At 46.4% G+C, this 23,185-nt stretch overlaps 1 protein-coding gene across 1 annotated transcript in view; it reads right to left on the bottom strand.

Moving 5' to 3' along the window:
* Positions 1-23,185, bottom strand: part of LOC100358478 (uncharacterized) — a 285,002-nt gene that overhangs the window by 156,762 nt on the left and 105,055 nt on the right. The window contains exons 86-104 of the mRNA XM_089328728.1: positions 23,034-23,121; positions 22,187-22,325; positions 21,558-21,691; positions 21,418-21,452; positions 21,209-21,325; positions 20,664-20,812; positions 19,937-20,021; positions 18,748-18,804; positions 14,692-14,816; positions 14,312-14,400; positions 9,762-9,811; positions 9,187-9,354; positions 6,487-6,639; positions 5,646-5,846; positions 3,209-3,363; positions 2,958-3,126; positions 2,608-2,704; positions 1,718-1,830; positions 37-162 (exon numbers count right to left, since the gene is read on the bottom strand). Of these exons, the coding sequence (XP_089184854.1) occupies positions 37-162; positions 1,718-1,830; positions 2,608-2,704; positions 2,958-3,126; positions 3,209-3,363; positions 5,646-5,846; positions 6,487-6,639; positions 9,187-9,354; positions 9,762-9,811; positions 14,312-14,400; positions 14,692-14,816; positions 18,748-18,804; positions 19,937-20,021; positions 20,664-20,812; positions 21,209-21,325; positions 21,418-21,452; positions 21,558-21,691; positions 22,187-22,325; positions 23,034-23,121 (2,250 nt within the window). The remainder of the gene's footprint in view (positions 1-36; positions 163-1,717; positions 1,831-2,607; positions 2,705-2,957; positions 3,127-3,208; positions 3,364-5,645; positions 5,847-6,486; positions 6,640-9,186; positions 9,355-9,761; positions 9,812-14,311; positions 14,401-14,691; positions 14,817-18,747; positions 18,805-19,936; positions 20,022-20,663; positions 20,813-21,208; positions 21,326-21,417; positions 21,453-21,557; positions 21,692-22,186; positions 22,326-23,033; positions 23,122-23,185) is intronic.

Here is a 23,185-nt window from a genome sequence, read left to right on the forward strand (position 1 = left end):
GAGGTCCAGCACCAGGCCCCAGCACTGAGAACTTACATAGGGGATCTGGGCCGCCACCATGTCATCATACAGGTTGGCAATCTCCGTGTCATTCTCATAGCCATAGCGACACAGCTGGAAGCCCAGGGACCAGTAAGGCACCATCACAGGACGGCCAATCACCTGGGAAGTAGACACCAAGGATTAGTCCTCAAGAAACGGAAGCTGGATTAAAGTTCTGTATGAAGTATTTCTGCAGTGCTCCAAGCTACACAATCAACACACTCAATTCCAGAGAGAAAGCGAGGAATGCAGAGTCAACGGTATACCTTGGCAGGACATTCCTGACGGGCTTGGGCTCTTCTAGAAATTATAGAAAAGTTGATTTTGCTCTGATTTCTAGAGACTGGTCTAGCTCACGACTCAGACTAGAAGCAAAATGCCTGCCTTAGCATACAGTCACAGGCCTAGCTACCTCTGTAACCTTGAGTGAAAGTTAACTCATCTCTTTGGACACCAATTTATTACCTGCAAGGTGTGGCTTATCGTGGTCTCATAATGGTTTTGTGAGGACTGAGTGAGTTAATATGCTGCTACTTCAAAAAGTAAACGGAAAACGGAATTAAAAAATAAGTAAAGGGACCAGCGCTCTGTGCAACAGATTCAGCCACTGCCTACAACAGCAATACTCCATATGTGCATCGGTTCAAGTCCCAGCTGCTCCACTTCCAACCCAGATCCCTAGTAATGCACCTGGGAAAACAGCGGAAGATGACCCAAGTTCTTGGGCCCCTGCACCCAAGAACTGGAACACACTTGCATCTACACATAGCATACAATTCCATAATTAAATCTGTGTTTATTTTTCTGTTTTTTGTTTTGTTTTGTTTTTTTTTTTTTTTGGTGGGAGACCAGAGGAAGCTCCTTTCTCCTGGCTTTGCCTTGCCCAGCCCCAGCTGTTGCAGCCATTTGGGGAGTGAACCAGCAGATGGAAGATCTCTCTCTCTCTCTTCCCCTCTTTCCCTCCCTCCTCCCCATCCTCCCTCTCCCTCTCTCTCTAATTCTGCCTTTCAAATATTTTTTTAAAAAAAAGATGACTTCAAAAACATTTTGAAATCCTTATTAGTGGTTTTCTAAAACTTCTTAGGAAATGACAATTATTAAGAAGTATTCATAATTTCAATTTTTCTGCACTAAATAAATTTACATTTTGATTTCATTTTTGATGGTCAGTTTTAAACACCCTTGGTGTAAAGGGCTTTGACTTTCAGTAACAGGTAAGTAACAAGTACATGAGAAGTATTATATATAAGTGTGCATTTTTGCCATCACAACAGTCACTACCAACACTGCCACCCCCACCAACATTATCCTTTCACCACCACATCATCACTCCCATCACCCACCAGCCAGCACCATCTTCATCCTCTCCACTACCACCACCACCACCATCATCACCCCAACAGTCAACACCCCAGCACCTCTCCAACCACCATCACTGCCATCACCACCATCACCATTAGACCACTACTATTTCTGCCCCTTGGCAATGCTTAGAAAGGCTATGAATGTATGGTTGATAGTAATTTATTTTTCATTTCTCTGTATTCTGTAGTCTCCAGACCCTGAGAAAGACAAAGCATCCCATCTACTCATACGAGGTTTACACTTCTGAATGAGGATTTGGCGCACAGAATGTGCTGTATAAACACTTGGCAGCCAGCTGACTCCCTCCTACCTCGGTGTACTGCTGAGTGACAAGCTCTGGAGTGGGCCCCAAGAACACATAGAAGTCCAGAACTCCCCCTGTGGTCCGGTAAGTCAGGGCAGGCGTGGGCTGGAACGTCACATCTGTGGTGCAGGAAAATGCCGACCATGAGGAAAACGTCACAGTGAGGAGCCATCCCTGGAATCCCACCCTCCACCTCTGACTGCACCCTTCCTGTTAGAGAGAGCTAAGTGCTGCACCCACGTAGAACCGATTCAGTTACATGAAAGTTCTCAGGGTCCCGTCACTGGAACTCCCCCACTTTCCTGCGATTTTTTTATCTTATCAAAAGTTCTATCATTCTAATCTTTTAAAAGTATTATTGCCACTTTAATTTAAGAATACATTATGTCTTAAGACATGTTGTGAAAGTTGTAGAGTCCTGTGTACTCTTCACTCAGCTCCCTCCAATGATAACATCTTATATTACAATTGTACATTGTCTTACACAGGTAACTGACAGTGACACAACATTATGAACTCAGGGACAGGTACTGACCAAAGTTGCTTTCACCATGTTCCTTTTCCTATATGCCATAAGTCTTTTCACACCTTTGTACCCTCAAAATGAGGGCTCTGCTAATTCAAATTATATAACCGACTTTCCCCAGCTGACCTCCAACGTACTGGGGACTCAAGATTGCCATCGCTTCTTACATGATTATTACTGAAATAGGAGCTGGATGAAGCAGTCCCACCACATGATACTGGATTAAAATCAATAGAAAGTCTACAGAAAAAGAAAATACATCACTGCCCATAACAGTTTTGAGCTCAGAGGGCTGTGAGGTCAAACACATTCTAAAGCTATATAGAATTAACGGTGCACAGAGATGAGGGGAGACATGGCACAGGCTTACCCATGGCGTTGCTGTTCAACAGGAGCACTCCGTGGGCACTGCCATCCTCCTCCAGGCCCATGTAGTAGGGGTGCACCCCATAGGAATTCATCTTGTACTAACAACCAGGACAGAGAGGCGGCACGAGTTAAGAGACGTTGTAGTTGACAAACAAACCCAGCAAATTCCCATGGGCCCAGTCTTCCTTGTGACTGATTAAACACAGGTGACCAGAGAGCCTGGGAACTACACCCCTGGTGGAGAAGCAGAAGGGGGGACCCAGCACGTGGAGTCTGGCAGGGCACAGCACAGCGCGTGCACACCCAGCGCTGGCAGAGGGGCAGACACAGAACCCAGCGCTCCGTCCTTACCCCCGGGGGCTGGTCTCGGGAAAACATGCCCCACGTGTGCCAGTTCAGGTCTCTCCGGAAGGCCGTGTGCTCCGTCTCCCCAAAGCCGTACAGGTACGCGGAGGGCAGGCGGGTGGAGATGCGGATGAACAGGTCATTGAACAGGAAGCCGAGCAGCTGAGAGTCCCAGCTGCAACACAGACAGGGGTTGGGAGCAGACACGGACCTCCCTCGGGGCCTGGGGCAGCTGGCTTTCCAAGGACAGCACTTACATGACAGCGCCTGTGCTCTTGCGGCGAATCACCACCCCGAATGGGTTCTCCCCAATGGAGACCTCGTAGAGCCGACTCTCAGGGCTGCTGGCTGGAACTCCGGGTAAGTTCAGAGGGACTGGGACCTCATACCGGCTGTTGTTTGGGTCATAGATCTAGGCCAGAGGGAACAGGTGTTAGACAAGGGTGCAGGTCGGGGAATAAAGTTTGGTGTGCCATCACACAGAGGGTGATTATAGTTAACAATATTGTATTGTGTAATTCAAAAGAGATCGAAGACAGAAATCTGAATGTTTTCTCACAAAGAAATGGTCAGCAGATAGAGTAGGTAAGAACTAGGGTTACGCTATAAGGCAAGTTCATCCATTTCCAACCTATTATATGCCACCAACATGCCAGGGCCATGGTGAAGACACACAGTTAAAAACACATTATCCATGCATCAGCAGATGTGAGTGTGAAGACCCTCTCATACAGTGCCACTGGGTTCACCTTGGTCATTTACTCCATCAGCAAATATGAGAATGTGTATATCTTCTAGACTCTGAGTTAGGGTTCAGAAGCATTAGTGTAAAGCTTACACTCTAATAGAGAAATAAGCATAAGAACAGATAGCCCCTCATTGACCCTTATGTGTAAAATATCTGAGAATAAGGATGACTCAAGTATCCTGACTTGATCCATACACAGTCTGTAAATATATATGTCCCATAAAGCTATGAAATTGCAAGAATAGTTCTATTTAAGTCTGCTCCCTTAGTAGAAGCTTCTTGTATTTGGCAAATAGTCTGTGTGCTATAATTATTTGTCTTTCAGCTCATGATGGCTGAGATTCCATTGCCATTCACAGAACAATGTCAGATTCACCATTTTGGGCTAAGTCTGTCATATATCATTTTTGAGACCTTTATTCCAATAACACATTCTCTTGGACATTCATGGTAATTTGGGAAATAATTCTGATATCAGTGTGATATTTATGAACATACTATTTGCTACTTCTCTGTGGGAATATTAGTGCATGCAAATATTTGAAAACTTCTCAGAATTAAAAAAAATTCTCCCCAAAGGACATAAACTTTTTGATTAAAATAATTATTGCTGTCTGCAGAAACTGGCATACAAATTTGATTCATTAAGTATCTACTATATTCCTGCTTGGTAACGTATTGGACACTGGGGGTATGAACTGAAAAATTCATGGTTATTGCTTTAAAAAAAAACACCTGCTAATGAGAAGTGCATGGGAAAGATGCACAACACCCAGATGACGTGTGCAAGTGCAGAACTGGGCAACAGTGCTTGGAGAATACAGGCAGGGAAGAAGTGACTAACCCTGTTTCCGAGAGAAGGGCATAGTTTACTGGGAAGAATACAGGATGTGTCTTAAAAACTATGTAGTCATTGGCCAAGCACAGAAATAAGCCAAGTATTTCTGGTAAAGAAATAACAAATACAAAGGCACAGAGTCTAAAGTAGGCTCAGAAAGATGTGAATGTTTTGGAGAGACCTAGTGCAGGGTCAGCAGGTAGAGTAGGTAAGAACTAGGGTTACGCTATAAGGCAAGTTCATCCATTTCCAACCTATTATATGCCACCAACATGCCGGTGCCAAGGTGAAGACACACAGTTAAAAACACATTATCCATGCATCAGCAGATGTGAGTGTGAAGACCCTCTCACGCAGTGCCACTGGGTTCACCTTGGTCATTTACTCCATCAGCAAATATGAGAATGCGTATATCTTCTAGACTCTGCGTTAGGGTTCAGAAGCATTAGTGTAAAGCTTACACTCTAATAGAGAAATAAGCATAAGAACAGATAGCCCCTCATTGACCCTTATGTGTAAAAAACCATGGGGAAAAACAAAGTCACTTTCCTTTAATGGTTATTTCACAGAGACCTCAAATTCAGCATCCAATCAATACTCATTATACATACAGACCAAGCACAAACCTTTTCAATAACCCCATTTCAGTTAATATGACAATTATCCACTGCAGTTGCAGATTAGAGACATAGTGACTGTTCTTCATCCTCCCCTCTTCAATATCCCTATCAGCAAACCCAGCACCTGATCCTGTAATCCCACCTTCTCGATCTCAAACATGTTCAGTATTCTCCACCTCCTTTCCTGTACTTAGTCCAACCTTCATTCCCCACATGATCAAATGAGCCTCTAACTTGTCTCTCCACATTTTGTTCACCAGCTGTTTTCATTAGAGTAGCCACAGCAATTTTTTGAAATGCAAATTAGGACAGGTCTTGCTATTCCTTCAGTATCTTTGCATTGCTCTTAGTATGAGCATGAGGATCTACTCTGTTATCACCTGTTAACTCAGAAGAGTAATCTTTCATAGGATCCTGTAACCTGAAATAGCACAGAATAATAGAACTGAAAAGGGCTTTCCCATGTCTGATGCAGACGCTGGGCTTACCTTAAACTGCAGCATTTCATTCTTGTGGTAGGTCACTTGCAGGCGCAGGGGGTTCACGGGTGTGGAAGGGAAGGCATTGGATTCAACAGAGGACTTTAGGGAGATGTCAGCAGAGGCCCCATCTGAGTGATACTGAACATTGCTGACAGAGTATAGATCATTGACGAAGTAGCAGAAAGGGACCCCAGGAGAACTGGATTCCTGAAAGAAAAGGCCAGTGTTGGATCAGCATGTGGTCTTAGAACTATCCAAGAGAAACAATGAGGACACACAATGTATGGGGAGAGAAAGCCAGTCCATCACCTGTACATCATTTGGTAATGATACACATTTAAATTCCTGTCCTCCAAGCAAAATATTTATACAATAGGTACCATTCCTATTGCCACTTACTCTTTAAATCCATACTAGGTTCCCTTGGGAGAACCTTCTATGTGTTTTCAGTAGTTACACGGAGAAGGTGCAGAATAAGCGGAGAGATTTTTTTTTTTTTGACAGGCAGAGTGGGCAGTGAGAGAGAGAGACAGAGAGAAAGGTCTTCCTTTGACGTTGGTTCACCCTCCAATGGCTGCCACGGCCAGCGCACTGCGCTGATCAGAAGGCAGGAGCCAGGTGCTTCTCCTGGTCTCCCATGGGGTGCAGGGCCCAAGGACTTGGGCCATCCTCCACTGCACTCCCAGGCCACAGCAGAGAGCTGGCCTGGAAAGGGGCAACCGGGACAGAATCTGGCGCCCCGACCGGGACTAGAACCCGGTGTGCCGGTGCCGCAGGTGGAGGATTAGCCTAGTGAGCCGCGGCGCCGGCCGCAGAGGTTTTAAGGCATGCTAACACCACCAGTTACCTCCCAGACACAGCCACGGGCAATGCAGTTGTCTGCAGAAACTCCCTGCTCATCAGGATAGCAGTCGATCTTTTCCTCATCCCTCGTCGTCAAGGTCCACTCCACCGTGTACGCTTCTCCCAGGACAAGGTCAATTTCTGTGATAACAGCCACCTGTGGGAATGGAAAGGCACAGGACATTTATTCAAATAACAAGCATTTATAAAAAAAATAAAACGTGAATCAGACCCAGGAACACACGACTGTAGCTGATGTGGTGCTGTAGGCTTGGTAGAGGGAGATTCAGGGGCACATATTTCCCAACTCTTCAGAATCTTGTTCATCCCGTTGTGACATGAATATCACCTTTCTTTCCTTCCCTTCCTCTTCCTCCTCTTTATTTTTCCAGAAAGGCCCACTCCTGCATGTCCCACGAATGCTGAGGGTCTAATTCCCTTCTCCCTAAACCATGGCTCCCCATCAGTCAGAGTGGTGGAAAGAACACAGCAATTAAAACCACTTGGCCTGGGTTCTCAGCTCCATGTTTCTGTGACAAAATATTCCTGTTTCTAAAATCTTAGTTTTATCAGCATTAAATGATGAATTGGCAAAATCATTCCATTCCATTCCATTTTTAATATCCCAGCCTCTTCATTTCTCCATGTCCAAAAGCTCAAAGCTTGAAATCTTTCTCACTAAATCCCACTCATCTATGGAAATACTTAATTTTTCTGATATATTTTTTATCTTTCTCATTTTATCTCTTCTACGAATAGCACTCCCCATAGCTAAAGTTCTTACTTGTCTGCAGCAGTAATATTACATTCTAAGAATCATCATCCTTCTCGCAGTCTCCCATCCTCAATCTTCTTGCCTCTCTTTCCTGTAATCTACCCCTCCACCCTGCAGACAATGTGGACACAATGACAGAGCCTTGATGCCAGAACTGATACGACACCCTTTTGAGAAGAATCAAGTTGGAGCTAATTTTGTCACTTAGGATTCTCCAAATCTAATTACGTTTCCTGTTCAAAATAAGGTCCTTTCATTATGCTTAGCGAAATAAGGCAGTCCCAAAGTGACAAATAGCACATGTTTTCTCTGATACACGGCAGTTAATACAGAATACAAAAAAAGTATAGGTCATAGAATACAAAAAAATGTATAGGTCACTTTGGGATATGATTGTCTTTTAAGACCTTGTCTATATTTCTGTGCAAATGTGGTCTTCCTACTTTTTACTTATTGAGTATTATGATTAGTGGAAAATTAAGCCTGTGGATTAAAATTATGTCTTTGAAAAAGCTGATGAAGAGATGGGAGAGAGGGAGGGGGATTTGGAGAGAACAGGGGAGCAAGAGAAGTTGGGTTGTCTTCTTGAAACTGTACCTGTGGAATGCACAAAATCTGTTCTCTTTATATTAATTTTAATTTTTTTTAAAAAGTGAATACTAGCAATGTTGGTTACACAAAATTCACAGATTGATAATGCAAGTCATTTCTCCATCCTTGGATTTAGTTATTCTGATAAATAATCTTGGAAAGCTTAACCCAGGCAAATGGCTTTTCTATAAATATTTGCCAGTTTTTGAAGACACTACTAGCTGCATGCCCTACATATAACATCTCTTTTTTATTTTTATTTCTTTAAATTTTACTTAAGGTATACAAATTTCATGCATTTCATATACACAGATTTAGGAACATAGTGACACTTACTCATTATTTCAGTTTAGAATACCCAAGCTCCAAGAAAAGCTCAGTTTTTAATACAGAAAAGGCAGCTGCGACCTTTAAGAGGTAAGTTCAAATCTACTGAACATCACTACTAGCCAAATGTCTTCTTGATTTAATGGTCTGACTTTCTCCCTCCTTCCCTCCCTCCCTCCTTCTCTCTCTCTCTTTCTCTCTCCCTCTCTCTCTCCCTCTCTCTCTCTCTCTCTCTCACACACACACACACGCACACCACACACACACAGACAGGGGCATGATGCCTGAAACTAAGCAGCTATTTCTAACCCCAAGAACAAAGACACCTGAATCCTGAAAAATCTCCAGTCATTGAACCAACGTCAGCAACTCTTTACTTTCTCAATTTCTTATTGCAGAAAGGAAAAAAAATCCCAATCATTTAAATTATCACTTGGGGTTTCCTGTCAACTGTAACTAACAGATCCCAACAAGAGATACCATCGTTGAAGGGCCAGCTGAGCCTTGAAATTTTGGTCAGCACTTAAACTTTGAATAGCCAATTAACAAAAGTTACCATATCCTATATGTTGGTTTGGTTTTGCTGCCTCCTTCAGAATAGATTGCTGAGTATAAACTGTCTCCCTACCACCAAATTCAACAACAAAAGTGTTCCTTTGGTTTCAGGTCAATTGATTTTTTGACAGACATCTACTTAGCTCACTTGCATTCTCCTGAAGACTTGCACCTTGCCATGTACATGATCAGCTGCATGCTAATGGATTTCTAACATCATAATAAATGCATCCTTGATTTGTACTTTCAGGACCAAACGTCGAATCTCATCATTATGCCGGACCCGGTGCTCTGGCCACCTTGTCATCTCTGTTCCCCAACCCAGCCCTCTGGTCTCCCTACACATGCCTTAGAATGTGCTCTGGCCCTTTAGGAACTCATGCGACTTTGGTAAGCACGAGTGCCTTGATACTACAAAGAATTCTCAATAAACGTATCAACAAAATGGACTTTTACCTTCAGGTTATAATCGTAAGTGACTTTAGGAGACGTCTGAATTAGGACACCATTGTGCTTCACTGTAACATTGCTAGGTTCCTGCGTCCCAAAGATTTTAATCTCCTTAAATGATAAATTGTTGGGGTCCTTGTAGCCTGACTGTGAAACCTTCACATCCAGGAGGTTCTGCAAAACAAGGAAAATTCAGCACAAAGCCATGTCTGTCGCACAGATTCAAGTCATTCCAGTATTTTGTCCTAAAACTTTGAGCGTCACTTAGCTCTACTGTGTGTGCTCTAGGAGTAGCGTTTATTGTAATAATCCCTTGAATAAAAAATTAAAAAACCACACACATTTAAAAAATCTGTCATTATAAATGCTAGCTGTTTTGATTTATCTTTATGCACATCATTGCCCCCTTTTGACAATATAAAAAAAGCCAAGGAGCTAAATTAAAATGGGAATGTGCTCAGCTGTGGTCATCAGTTCATATGAAGTTGAAATATTGGTACACACACACACACACACACGCACATGTGTGCTGATGGTCAGACAAAAGTCTATACCTAGATTCATAAAAACTGATTACTCACTTGGGTGACGGAAAACTCACATAAAAGATAAACATTGTTTGCCACAGTATCTGAAAGTGAGAGAGAGACAAATCAGTCTGGCCTGCCCACCACAGACAGGGCTTTCCCCCGCCTCCCCTTCAAGCTGCATCGGTCACAAATGGCACCACGTGTTTCTTGTTACGGCTGAATCACACCCCCATCAGTGGATGTTACTTTCATAGCTCGGCTACTAGGAACAGTACTACGATGAACACTGGGCTGCAGCTGCCTCCTCAGGATACTGATCTCACTTGCGCTGGATGCTCACCCAGAAGCAGGATGCTAGAGTGATGGCTGACCTATGTTTAAGTTCTGGAGGGACCTCCGTTCTGATTTGCACAACGGTTGTACTGTGGGGAGCAACTGGGAGCAACTCGGACTAGACTAAGTTACTGGAATTAAGACTTATTCTATGCATCTGCTTTCCCACAATATGGCGCTGGGAGAGGAGTAAACAGCTTCTACACAGCTGCCTCCAGTTCAACCAATAAACTGTGGGACCTGCTCCTGATTGGAGGAGAGCAGCGTACTCGGCGTGTGGGTAGCAGAGTTGGGATTGGTGGAAGAGGACTATAAAGGAGGAGAGAGACGGCACGCACCGGGAACATCTATGGGGAACATCTAAGGGAACCCGTGCAGCCCCCGAGAAAGCCGGCCGGCGGTGTGCCGCTCCCCTGCGGAAGTGGGGAATGCGGCCAGGGGGAACCGCCCTTCCACGGAGGTGGAAGGGATAGTAGCCAACCCGGGAAGAACCAGCAGCAAACCCGGGGAGGGCCGAGCAGACGAAAGAACAGCGCAGGGTCCTGTGTTGCTCCTCCACGAAGAGGGGGAGCGACATAATGGTGCCGTGACTCGGATATGAAGCCTAGGCAGGGTTTAGTGTCGTTCCTCCATGAAGAGGGGGAGCGACATAATGGTGCCGTGACTCGGATAGGAAACCTAGGAGGGAAGAAGCAAGAAGAAGTGGGAAAATACCGGAGAGAGAGACTAGCAAAGAGCCTAGGGAAAAGCCGGACAGAAAAGGTGCCGGAAGAAGCTATCGAAAGCCTAGGCATAGACTCGGATACGAACTGTGGGAAAGAAGTTAGGATTTAAAGTGAAAGCAAGAAGAAACTTAGACTCAGATACGGACTGCACGTTGAAAGTGAAAGTGAAACCTATAAGAAACTTAGACTTGGATACAGACTGTGGGGAGAGGCCAGGAGAAATGAGGGAGGAATATTGTTGGAAGAAAACTTAGGGAAACATACTGGGTAGAGAAAAATGTTAGGGAAGATGAAGCCGCGAGTGCAGGCCGAGGCGGATACGTAAGCCACCTTGGAATTCTTCAAGTCACCCCGGGGAGCAAGAGGCGAAGATCTGGAACCAGAGGCAGAGACGTGGGCCGCCAGGTTGGAATTCGCCAGGTTAGTCTGGGGAACTTGGATTGAATGCTAGTGGCGGAGACGTAAGCTACGCTGTGTGACTCGCGGAAGCCACCGCGTGCAGAGAGAGCACGGGGCGTGAATAGATAGGGAACGCGGGGCTGGCGTGAGGCCGTGGTGCGGACGCGAAGGGCGTGGAGACCGCGGAGCGCGCGAAGCCAAGCCGCGCAAAGCCGGGAAGCCGCGCAGATGGGAGAGATGCGGGCTGAAGCGGCTCAGAGCCGGGAAGCCGCCGAGAAGCAGCCTCGGGGCGGGCGCCGGAAAGCCGCAGGGATAAGAGAAACAGAAGTTTAGAAGTAAAATGAGAGAAATAGGAATGCTGGTAGATAGAAGTAAAATAGGAGAAATAGGAATGCCCGGAGATAGAGAAAAATAAGGCCTCCCCACACCACAGCAATGAGAGAGCTTAGATTTGGTCTGCCTGATTAGTAAGGCAGTAAGCACCAGCAGGCAGCTCGACCAGAGTATGAGCTGCAGGTCACCGAAGACAGGCACGTTATCAACACCAATAAGCCTCCCCACAATACGGCAATGAGAAGGCTTGGATTCGGTTTGCCTGATTGGTAGGGCTTTTAAGCACCTGCAGGCAGTTCTAGCAGGGAAGAGCATGCGCTGCAGGGCACCGAACACAGGCACGCATCAGCGCCTAAAAACCTCCTCACAACATGGCGAAGAGAGGACCCGGATTCGGTTTGCCTGATTGATAGGACTTGTAAGCACCTGTGGGCAACTCTAGCAAGCAGAGCAGAGTGTGTGCCGCGGGGCACCGAAGACAGGCGCGTATCAATGCCAAAAATAAAAAGAAAGGGGGATCTGTGGGGAGCAACTGGGAGCAACTCGGACTAGACTAAGTTACTGGAATTAAGACTTATTCTATGCATCTGCTTTCCCACAATATGGCACTGAGAAGGGAAACAGCTTCTACACAGCTGCCTCCAGTTCAACCAATAAACTGTGGGACCTGCTCCTGATTGGAGGAGAGCAGCGTACTCGGCGTGTGGGTAGCAGAGTTGGGATTGGTGGAAGAGGACTATAAAGGAGGAGAGAGACGGCATGCACCGGGAACATCTATGGGGAACATCTAAGGGAACCCGTGCAGCCCCCGAGAAAGCCGGCCGGCGGTGTGCCGCTCCCCTGCGGAAGTGGGGAATGCGGCCAGGGGGAACCGCCCTTCCACGGAGGTGGAAGGGATAGTAGCCAACCCGGGAAGAACCAGCAGCAAACCCGGGGAGGGCCGAGCAGACAGAAGAACAACGCAGGGTCCTGTGTTGCTCCTCCACGAAGAGGGGGAGCGACATTGTACCAGGAACAGCGTTTCCTTTTTCAATACCCTCACCAGCATCTATAAGCTCCTTTTTCATAATAAGCTATCCTAGTAGGTGTGAGTTATATCTCACTGCGATTTTTGATGTTCATTTCTCTGATTAATAACTGATCATATTTTCAGGTACTCTCAGGCATTTGGCTGTCTTCTTTGGAAACATTTATTTGAATGCTTTTCGCATCTTAAATTGGGTTATTTGGGGCTTTTTACTACTGTGTTCCTTATGTATTACTGGAATTAGTACATTCCCAGATTAACGTGTGTGGCTTACAATTTTTCCCATGTGTAAGTTGGCTTCTCACACTGTTGATTTTTTTTAGCTGCACAGAAGCTTTTTACCTTGCTGCAATCGATCCCACAGATTTATTTTTGTTTCGTTTTTATTGCCTGTGCTTTTGGAGTCATGTCCAAAAAATCATTACCAACACCAATGACATGGAAAATTCTCCTTGATTTTCTTCTGGGAATTTTATAGCTTAGACTAAAATTTCTAATTTCTTTTTCACAACGGCCAAGATACAGATATGATGTGTCTGCTAACTAATCAATGGATAAAGAAATTGTGGTACCTACAGGAAATGGAGTATTGTTGTCATACAAAGAAGGAAATTCTGTGTGACAAGACGGATGAACCTGCACACTGTATTAGGTAAAATAAACCAGACACGAAAAGACAAATGTGACACTATCTCATTTATATCTGGAATAATCAAGCTCATCCGTGCACAAGGAGGAACGGTGGTGGAGAGATGGGGAGGTGGTGGTCAAAGCTCAGCTGCAGACTTCCAATCACCAGATGAGCCAACTCTGGGCATCTGGTGCACAGTAATGGTGACAGATTTACTGTTAATTTGATAGTGACAATTGTGTATCAGACCATCATGTTATGCACCTTGAATAATTCCATTTCATTTGCTAATTAAACATTTGTCATTTAAGGAATTAAGTGAAAGGTTTTTTTAAGCAGCGTCTTGAAAACGATAAGATTATGGACAGAGTCCCAAGACCTGGAAAAACTCCCCTCCAAATGCTTCCATGGCAAGGACCTCAGCAATTTTCTAAGCTAGATCCCTGGGAATTGTTAAAATACTGGAACTATAAAAATCAGCTTAAAAGTATGGCTGGAAATACACACTCTAAAATAGAATGTCTCACCGCCTCTCTGGCATGGATATGTTTTTCACATCATCATGTATTCATAAGTATTTTAGAGAAAAGATATCTACATATTGAATTAGCGATTTAGGCTCAAAACCATGTCTCCCAGGTGCCCAGTGACAGTAAAGTGAGAGCCTGTGTGTGTGTATGTGTGTGTATGTGTGTGTATGTGTATGTGTGTATATGTGTGTATGTGTGTGGATGTGTGTATGTATGTGTGTATGTATGTGTGGATGTGTGTATGTATGTGTGTATGCGTGTATATGTGTGTGTATGTGTGTGTATGTGTGTGTACATGTGTGTATGTGTGTGTATGTGTGTATGTGTGTGTATGTATGTGTGTATGTGTGTGTATGTATGTGTGTATGTGTGTGTATGTATGTGTGTGTATGTGTGTGTTGCTGGCCAACGGAGAGAATTCTAGCAGGTGAACATGTTTTCCTTCCATCTGCAGTTCACTACCATTGTTGCCGAATGGTGCAAACTAAAACAAGGTTTTTCTCTTGAATGACTTTTGCTAATGCACCTGCTGTGACTTCTCCCCCAGCTGAGGACCTGCAGCAGCAAAGGCCCATAAGGCAAAGACGCAGGCTTGGAAACAGACTTTATCATCACATGCTCACCTCTGGTGTCTCCGTCATCCCAGAAGAGTTCACCTTTCGCTTCTTTGTTCTCATCCAGGGCGATGATGAGACCAAGAGCGTTCTGCCGACTGTGGGAAACGATAGCTATGTAAGAGACCCAGACTGGGTATTCAAAGAACTTTTCCAAATAACCTTTGTTTCCTTGAAATTTCAAATGGGAAACATCACCAGTATCAGATTGCTCTGCTTTTTCCTAGGCAAAAAGGCAAAACTGACATCTTTCTCTGGTGTCAATAGTGTCACAGGAGATAGAAATACTCCGTCCATCAGCAGTAAGCGTCCATGCCTCCACACTGCTGGGCTTCATTACAGAGCGGTGCACTAACTGCCGTGGAGAGGGGACCCCAGTCCACGCTCACCTCTGGTTGGTGTTCAGCGCAGGCTCCTGCCAGGGCAGGATGTAGCCGCCCCGGACGTGAAGGTTGATGTGGTCAAGAGGGGCGGGCAGGACCTTCCACTGGGCCTTTGCATTAACATCCGCACCCTGTGGGCAGAACAGGAGAGATGAGAGGGAGCCGTCTCGTCCACCCCGTGATGTGCTGCCTGTCCGTGACCCTTCAGCACACTCCTGAATTCCATGCCCCACATGTGCCCAGCTGCTCACGAAGCCCTGACTTTCTGCCACAGTGTCCTGGGAGAGACTCGTACTCTCTGGGTTTTACAGTCACCCGACATCGAACCTTGTCCCAGCTACACTGCTTCCAGCCCGTTCTGTGTCACAGAGCACTGCTGGAGGTGGTGGAACGATGCCTTCATCCACTTCTTATGGGTCCCTGCAATGCCTCCACAGTGGCACTTGAGACTTCCCCCTAGAGTCTACGTACTTGTCTCCATGTTTCCACTCTGTCTCAGCACCCACCTCTCACCCCCTTAACGAACACCTGTGATTCCTGCTGCACAGCGAAGATCCAGGTGAGCTGACTTTCTTGAGGGACCTTAGCTTTAGCCTAGCACACCTGCTGTTGTGTTTGCTCCATGTGTGTGAGGTGTTGTCTCACCCAAGGCAAGGGCCTCCTCCCAAAAGGAACACCCAGCCCCCGTCCTCTTAACCACAGCAGAGCTGCTCACGCTGACGCTCTTGACCTCTGGGGCCAGAGAAGTCTTTGTTGGGAGGCTGCCCTGTGCTTCTCTGATGTTGGGAGCATCTTCTCCATCTCCCCACTGGAGGCAGAGCTAACTTCCACTCACCCTGTTAGGACAAGCAAATGCTTCTCCAATCCTGCACACAAGCCCCCATTTGAGAACAGATACTTAAGAGGTAAGGAAGAAGGTATTTTTGATAACAAGAAAACAAATATGCATGACTGTGTTCTAACAAAATTGCATCTACAAAAATAGGGCAAAGCCAAAATCTTGCCATGGGACTCCAAATCCCATTAAGCTGGGTGGTAGTAACACCATCTTACATGTTACAGTGATCATATTAAGTGTGTAGTTGGTCATATAGACCATCAAATAAGGATGTACTTTTCTCTGAAGGCAGGAGAGGACTTCTACTTTGTATAAGGCCCTGTCTAAACACCAACAGAGTGTGTGGACTCAAAAGGCTTCCATAGCCTTGGCTGCTCATGTCAAGAGCCTTGGGTGGTCACTGATGTGAAAAATAAGAGTGTTAATTTTAAATCAACAACAGGAGTCACTGTGCACTTACTCCCCATGTAGGACCTCTGTCCTTAATGAGTTGTACTATGAGAAATAACCGTAAAAGTTGCACTCAATCTGTACTTGATACCTGGTGTGTGGGGGTGCAAACTGTTGTAATCTTTACTTAGTATAGAGTTGATCTTCTGTATATAAAGTTAATTAAAAATGAATCTTAATGAAGAATGGGATGGGAGAGGGAGTAGGAGGTGGGATGGGAGTGGGGGTGGGAGGGCAGGTGTGGGGGGAAGAACCGCTATATTCCTAAAGCTGTTCCTATGAAATTTGTATTCTTTACATAAAAGATTTCTAAAAAATAGTTGACATACAGATTTCACTGTTGGATACAGTTTGCCAATTTCTACAGCAAACCAAGAATAGGTTTCTAAAATTGTAAAGATTACTTAAAAACATACTTATTTATTAATTTCAACTATCTAATTTTTAAAAAGATTTTATTTATTTATTTGAGAGGTAGAGTTACAGACAGTGAGATGGAGAGACAGAGAGAAAGGTCTTCCTTCTGTTGGTTCACACTCCAGATGGCTACAACAGCCGGAGCTGTGCTGATCCAAAGCCAGGAGCCAGGTGTCTCCTCCCGGTCTCCCACGCAGGTGCAGGGGCCCAAGCACTTGGGCCATCTTCTAATGCTTTCCCAGGCCATAGCAGAGAGCTGGACCAGAAGAAGGGCAGCTGGGACTAGAACCTGTGCTCATATGGGATGCTGGCGCCACAAGCAGAGGATTAACCTGCTGCGCCACCGCGCTGGCCCCTCAACTATCTAACCTTTATAAACAAACACTAAAATTTTCCTTTTTTCCCAGTGGCTCCCCACATAAAGTTTGGCTTTTCACGTGATTTCTTTATCTTTCCTTCTTCAATGACATCTGAGTGGAAGAAAGCAGTCTTCGATTTAAAAGCTACATACAGGGGCCAGCACTGTGGTGTAGCAGATTAAGGCTCTGCCTTCGATGCTGGCAGCCCATATGGCGCCAGTTGGGTTGCAGCTACTCTACCTGATCCAGCTCTCTGCTAATGTGCCTGAGGAAGTCCAAGTGTTTGGGCCCCTGAACCCAGGTAAGAGATACGGAAGAAGCTCTGGGCTCCTGGCTTCAGCCTGGCCCAGCCCCAGCTGTTGCAGCCTTTTGAGGAGTGAACCAACAGATGGAAAATCTCTCTCACTCCGTGTCTCCTCTCCTCAGTCTATAACTATGTTTCAAGTAAATAAAAATAAATAAATGTTTAAAAAAGCTATATACAAAGTCAGTCATTCCAGGACAATTTTCATGTTAACCCTTACTCATCACTTTCTTCTATACCATATAAAGTTGTTATCACGCATTGCAGGGTACTTCAGAGGGTTCGTGGAAAATACACCAGAAACTATACCTGGATTCTATATTTTTACACTACAAAAAACTTATCTTTTAATTCAACTCCCCCACTTACTTCCTGATGTGCCTACATAATAGTGTTTAAGAGAAGCAAATACTAGCTCCGGATTGCCTGTGAAATCCAGAGGAAAGTGCTCCTTTCTACTGACGTCCCAGAAAGGTGGCTTGTACCTGGGCAAGGCTGAGACTAGACTGAGGCCAGGCAGAGGGTAAGCTGTACGCAGGTCCTCACTCTCAAACCTTGGACACACAGGATCCGCCTGCCAATGCAGTGTCTCTTTAAACTCTGCCTTAGTCCACGGCCTGCACCGGGACCTCAGCACACTCCGGTGAAGGGGAAGGTCAGTCTACAGACTCAGGGCCAAAGCGAGGCCCACTTAAAGGATGCCGGCTACCCCCACCCACAAAAGCCTTGGCTGGAAGCACCCAGCAGTGTCTTAGAAATGATAGATGGACAACGTCAACAAGAAAACTAGTCAGGGGACTCAGAACTCTGCAGGACAGAGAGAAGCGCCCCCTGTTCTTGCCCAGTTCGCACCTAAACCTACTCAATCCGCTTGGATGAGAGGGGCCAGGACACACTCCACCTCCTGTCTTCCTGTTGTGTCTCCAGCCCTTCACTTCGTTCTCCCCGGAAAGTCGGAATGGAGTGATGGTCAGAGGGCAAGGAAACGCCTCTTCTTTCCTCCCCCAAGAATCAGACTCTGATTCATGTATGTCCCTCAAAGAACATCCCAACATTATTCAAAGACTCCGTTTCTTTGATGAGTCTTTTGGACTCAAAATACCTCTGCAAATATGTGTTGATGAGCACCTGTTGGGCTCCTTACTCCTAAATGGGATTGCACTGTTTGACTCGCAAGGGTTAGGGCAAATAGCTCCATGAGCGTTTTACGCAAGACCTCATAACTCAGCACACCTTAGGCAATTCATGGTACAACCATTCTCTGAGCATCTATGCTGTACAGGAAGCCATTTGATTAAAAGAGATTAAAGGGCCTCTGTACTTACACACTTAGAACAGGAGAGGGTATAAGCAAACCTGTAGTTACAGCACTATTTGGCATGGTTGTCAGTATCTTTCTTACACTCCTCTGGGACCAGCAGTGGTACAGGAAAGGTAAAAACAGACACATAACGAACACCGTGGACAGCCAGGCTCAGAGTGAGGCGCCTTATCAGTTGTTCCACTGTTCTGCTATGAGGGAGTGATCTTGCCCCATCTGGAGGTGAGAAAGCTGAGGGACAAGGGGTGAAGCTGTGGGACCAAGAACACACCAGGCGGGACCCGGGGGCAGCATTTGGCCTGAAGACTTTCCCATCTAAAGCTCTTATAGTCCACCACACTCCCAAGTTAGATAAATATTTAGAAAAACTTACCGTGTAGTAGTCATACCAGCGGGCTTCAGGGAAATACGCGGTGACTTCTCTGGTGTTCTGGAATTGAACACAGACAAGGCATGGGCTGTGGGCACAGTCAGCCAGGGCAGAGTAAAAAGTCTGCAGAGGAAAGAGCTAAAACCATAGTGATGCCTTGGGCCCACTTCTCTCTGGAACTCAGCAGTCTGAGAACTTTCCAAACAGGGGCAAATGCGCCTCCCCTAAACAAGTGGCTTCCATAAAATCTTCTTTCCAACCAAAAATTCAAGAAAAAATAATTACCATTTTCTTATAAAGTAACTCCATCAACCCCACCCCACCTCTAAAGAAACAAACAATTCAGTTTTGGTAGTAGGGACAAAAGAATTTGTAGGTAAAATGAGATTATTTTTCAATATTGCTGTTTCAAAGACAGAAACAGAGAGAGACACACAGAGAGGGAGGTCTTCCGTTTGTTAGTTCTCTTCCCAAATGCCCTCAACAGCCCAGACTGGCAAAGCCTAGCCAGGAGCTTGGGTCTCATTCCAGGTCTTCCACATGGGTAGCACTTAGGAAAGTACTTGAGCCAACAACTGCGAATCGCAGGGTGAACTCGAGCAGGAAGCTGGACTGGAATGAGGAGCCAGTGCCCCAAGGAGGCTCATGAGAATGGATTCAGGCTCCCCACAGCATCCTACTGTGACGGATGCTGGGCCCACACAGGTACAGTGAGATTTGAGGAGGTGCCATCAGCTGGTATTTCAGCCAGAAGCCCAGTTGCCAATGCAGGACTTTGAGGAACAGCTGTTGTGGCCAGAGGGCCTGCAGGAGGGGGAGGGAAGGGCCAGCCAGCGGGGAGGTGGCACACTGCTGCACGCAGTTCACTCAAGTACTTTTAATGGCGATAGAGAAACGGATGAATTATGTGAGCACTGCCATCTGACCTTGTATGCATCGTTTCCACTAACAGAGAAATGAATACACTTACATACATCATATTTGATCGTCCTAAGAACCACAATTGCTGGGCAGCTTTGAGAGCTGTAGGAGCTGAGGCCCAGAGTCCCTGAGTGACAGGCTCAGGAGAACAGGAAGAGACAGAGGCAGGACAAGAAGCAGGTGTCAGGACCCGGCACCAGGCCTCTTCTCCCCACACTGTTCTCCAGCCTCACAGCCGAGACCCTCTGCCCACCAGAGGCCCCCTACTCACAGGCTCCAGCACAGGGCTGACCAGGAAGGCCGGGCCCAGCAGGAACTGACCGTCTATGTCCCAGGTCACCCGGTCTGACACAAACCTGGAGAGGACAGGAAGGGGCCACAGTCACAGCCCAGCCAGCCCAGCCCAGCCCTGAAGGAAGTCCTCAACTCAGACCCAGGTCAGGAACCCGCTGCACCTGAGGATCCTTACTGCTGGCCTAGGCCTGGCTCACTCAGGAACACACAGGCCCACAGCCATCTGTCCTAGGACATGAACCTTAAATGTCAGAGCTTATTAGGTGTAGCTATTTTCTCTACTATAAAATATTTCCACAGGGCTTCACTGTGCACACTTTAAATGCAAGCAAGGCCCTGATCCCTCAAGCATACTTGGAAAATGCCTTCTTGTGGGACCTGAGCACACTGGGACCTGGGACAACACATGACAAAATAGCTATGGATGCCAGGTGGGCTTCACACAGCCAAAGTGAAAATTGAAAAGAAGCAACCCTGTGCTCAAGTATATCATTTAAATTTTTTTCATTAAAGAAAGAACCTTTTATCAATTATCTATGGCATGTATCACTGTGCAGAAAGGGGTAATAGCATATGGTTAGTGAATACAGAGTTTGTCTCAAGGCAATCCTATCTCCATTCTGAAATCATTGTTTTCATTCCCTGCTACCCCAAGGAAGGCAGGAAGTCACCCGTTGGTCACTGAGGTCCCACTAGACACTCACTCGTGCAGGAGAGGCCGCACCACAGTGCTGCCCTCCACGTGGGCCTTGTACATCAGGGTGTAGAGATAGGGCAGCAGGGTGTATCTGGTCTCCAGGACGCTTCTGGAAAGATTCACAAAGGTGGCGTTCCAGGACACAGGGTCTTGTCTCTGCAAAAGAGGAAGAGGACTGTGAGGAGCTCAGCCTAGGGGACGTTGAGGAAGTCACTGAGAGCTTATTCCTGATGAGGACCACGCACAGCCACACCAAAGTTAATAACAGATGAAAGACAGAGAACATACTCACTAGACTGGAAAAGATCGCTGTGGCTCCCCAAGGACAACTAATCAAATTACCCTAGAAGATACTGTCCTATAGAACTGTTTGGAAATCTCTGTCTAAACAAAAAGAATAAGCTAAAGGTATCTGGGAGTATAGTTCACTGAGACACAGGATTGAATGACATTGAAGATACCCCAGGGAATAGACTGCATAAACTGTAGCTCACAAATGGAGGGCGCCTTTCACACCACACACAACACTTGAGGGAGCAGCGAATGCCCTACCTTGGTCCCTTCGGTGTTGTGGTTCCTGGAGAAGGGGTAAAAGGCCCCCAGCTGCATCCAGCGAGCACACATCTCATATTCGGCGTCTTGAAAGAACCCACAGATGTCTGCTCCTGTCTGAACCGAGAAGCAAGAAAAGGGGCCTGCTGAGGGTTTCTGAACGCTGGCTCCAGCTCCCAGGTCAGCAGGAGGGATCCAGGGACACTTACATAGGGAATGCCAAAGAGGCTGAACTCCATCATGCCTGCAAAGGGAACCACAGCGGGGTGAGACCAGGCCCTGAGCCCTGCCTCCTCCCCCCTCACCGCCCCCTCCCTGCCAGCAGGGGTCCTGGCACAAGGCTGCACACCAATGATAGACTTCCTCAGCTGGTCCCACGCGGCTGTGTTGTCTCCCAGCCAGTGTCCCCCCCAGCGGCCAGAAGAGGGGAACGTGGAGCGGGTGATGACGATCCCTCGCTGTCCCGTCACCTCCTGCACGGCTCTGGTGGAGGGAAAGGAGGTGAGTTAATGACAGAAAATATCACTAAATATTGCAAATTTTCTATTTCTTTACTCAGTGCATTCATGCTCCATATAATGTTCTTCCAATCAGTCATGGCTCAGACTTACAATGGTGATCCCATAAAATTGTAATGGAGCTCAAACTTCCCACTGTCCAGTGATGGGATAAGCATGGTTACTGAATGTGATGCCAGACCACATTGTTATGCTTTATCTGACAGGCAGTGCAGTAGGGTTATTTGTGCAGGCACCAACACAAGTGCACAAGTAACACATTGTGCTGTGACTTCTGATGTTTATGGAACCAATGACAAATGGTGAACCCCTGCTTTATCTAAATAAATCTATAAGCACATGTCCTGATTCTGGCTCAATGAGTGCTTGCTTAGTAAATGGGAATGGCTACACAGTAGCTTCATCCATCACTGGCTGTCCTGCAGGCTGTACCCAGTGGAGAAGGGAGACAGTGACTCACTCGTAGGTGGGTCTGGTCTGAGACCACCCGTACAGGCTGTGCACGTCGTAGTGCCGCACACGGGAGCCGTCTGGCAGGATCTGCTCGCTCTCCATGCACAAGGTCTTGCTGTTCAGGCCCGTGCCCCTGGACTCCAGGTCTGGGGGAGAAGATGCAGGGATGTTAAAGCCAGCTCTGATCCCGAGTGTCCTAGACCCTCTTCAAGAGCCTGCACTGTGGATCTTAAGACAACTTGACCTCAGCACGAGTCCATCTCGTCTTCAACAGAGGTGTGGGAGCACCTCCGCTCTGAGACACAAGAGTACCTGCAGCGTTCTGAACATCAAGTGCATTGAACAAAGAAGTTTGGGGAAGAATGCACGGCTGTCAGCAGAGCTTGACAGGCTCCGATCTAGATTTCAACATGCAAATGATCTCATAATCATCACCATAATGGTAGGAGGAGGAGAGTGTCAGCAGCATTTTATGTCTCACAAAACAGATTTGGAAGCACCAAATAATGTGGAAAGTCACTCTTCTCGCAGAGAGTGATCTCTGGAGCCAAGCCGTGAACACAAGCATAGCTCCAGTGTCTATGCACACTCTGGTAAGGGGGAGACACAACTTTGTGGGTAACAGGGTTCTGTGAAGGAATTAAGATAAGCCTAAGGTGCTTAGACATTTAGCTGTGAGAATCCATTAGAGACCTTGTCACTTCCATGTGCTTTCTGGACAAATCTGAGAAATTCACTTGCACACACCCAAGTAAGAAAACTGCTTGAAGCACCATAGCACCAACAGACAAGACCCTGGCCACTGGGCTCTCAATGGCTGTGGCTCTGCTGGTGAGGGGAACAAGGGTCCTTACGTGGCATGTAGGGGGGATGGTTCAGAGTGGAATCCGTGCAGCCTGCAGGAACTGCCCCATTCACAAAGCTCGCCGGCTCATTCATGTCCTGGAAATGTCAACACAGACACCGCTTACTTCTAAGATGGCTATACCCTGTCAGTTCAGAGACA

Source organism: Oryctolagus cuniculus, chromosome 3, assembly GCF_051225735.1.
Source record: "Oryctolagus cuniculus isolate XC-2025 breed Fujian yellow rabbit chromosome 3, ASM5122573v1, whole genome shotgun sequence".
Taxonomy (NCBI): domain Eukaryota; kingdom Metazoa; phylum Chordata; class Mammalia; order Lagomorpha; family Leporidae; genus Oryctolagus; species Oryctolagus cuniculus.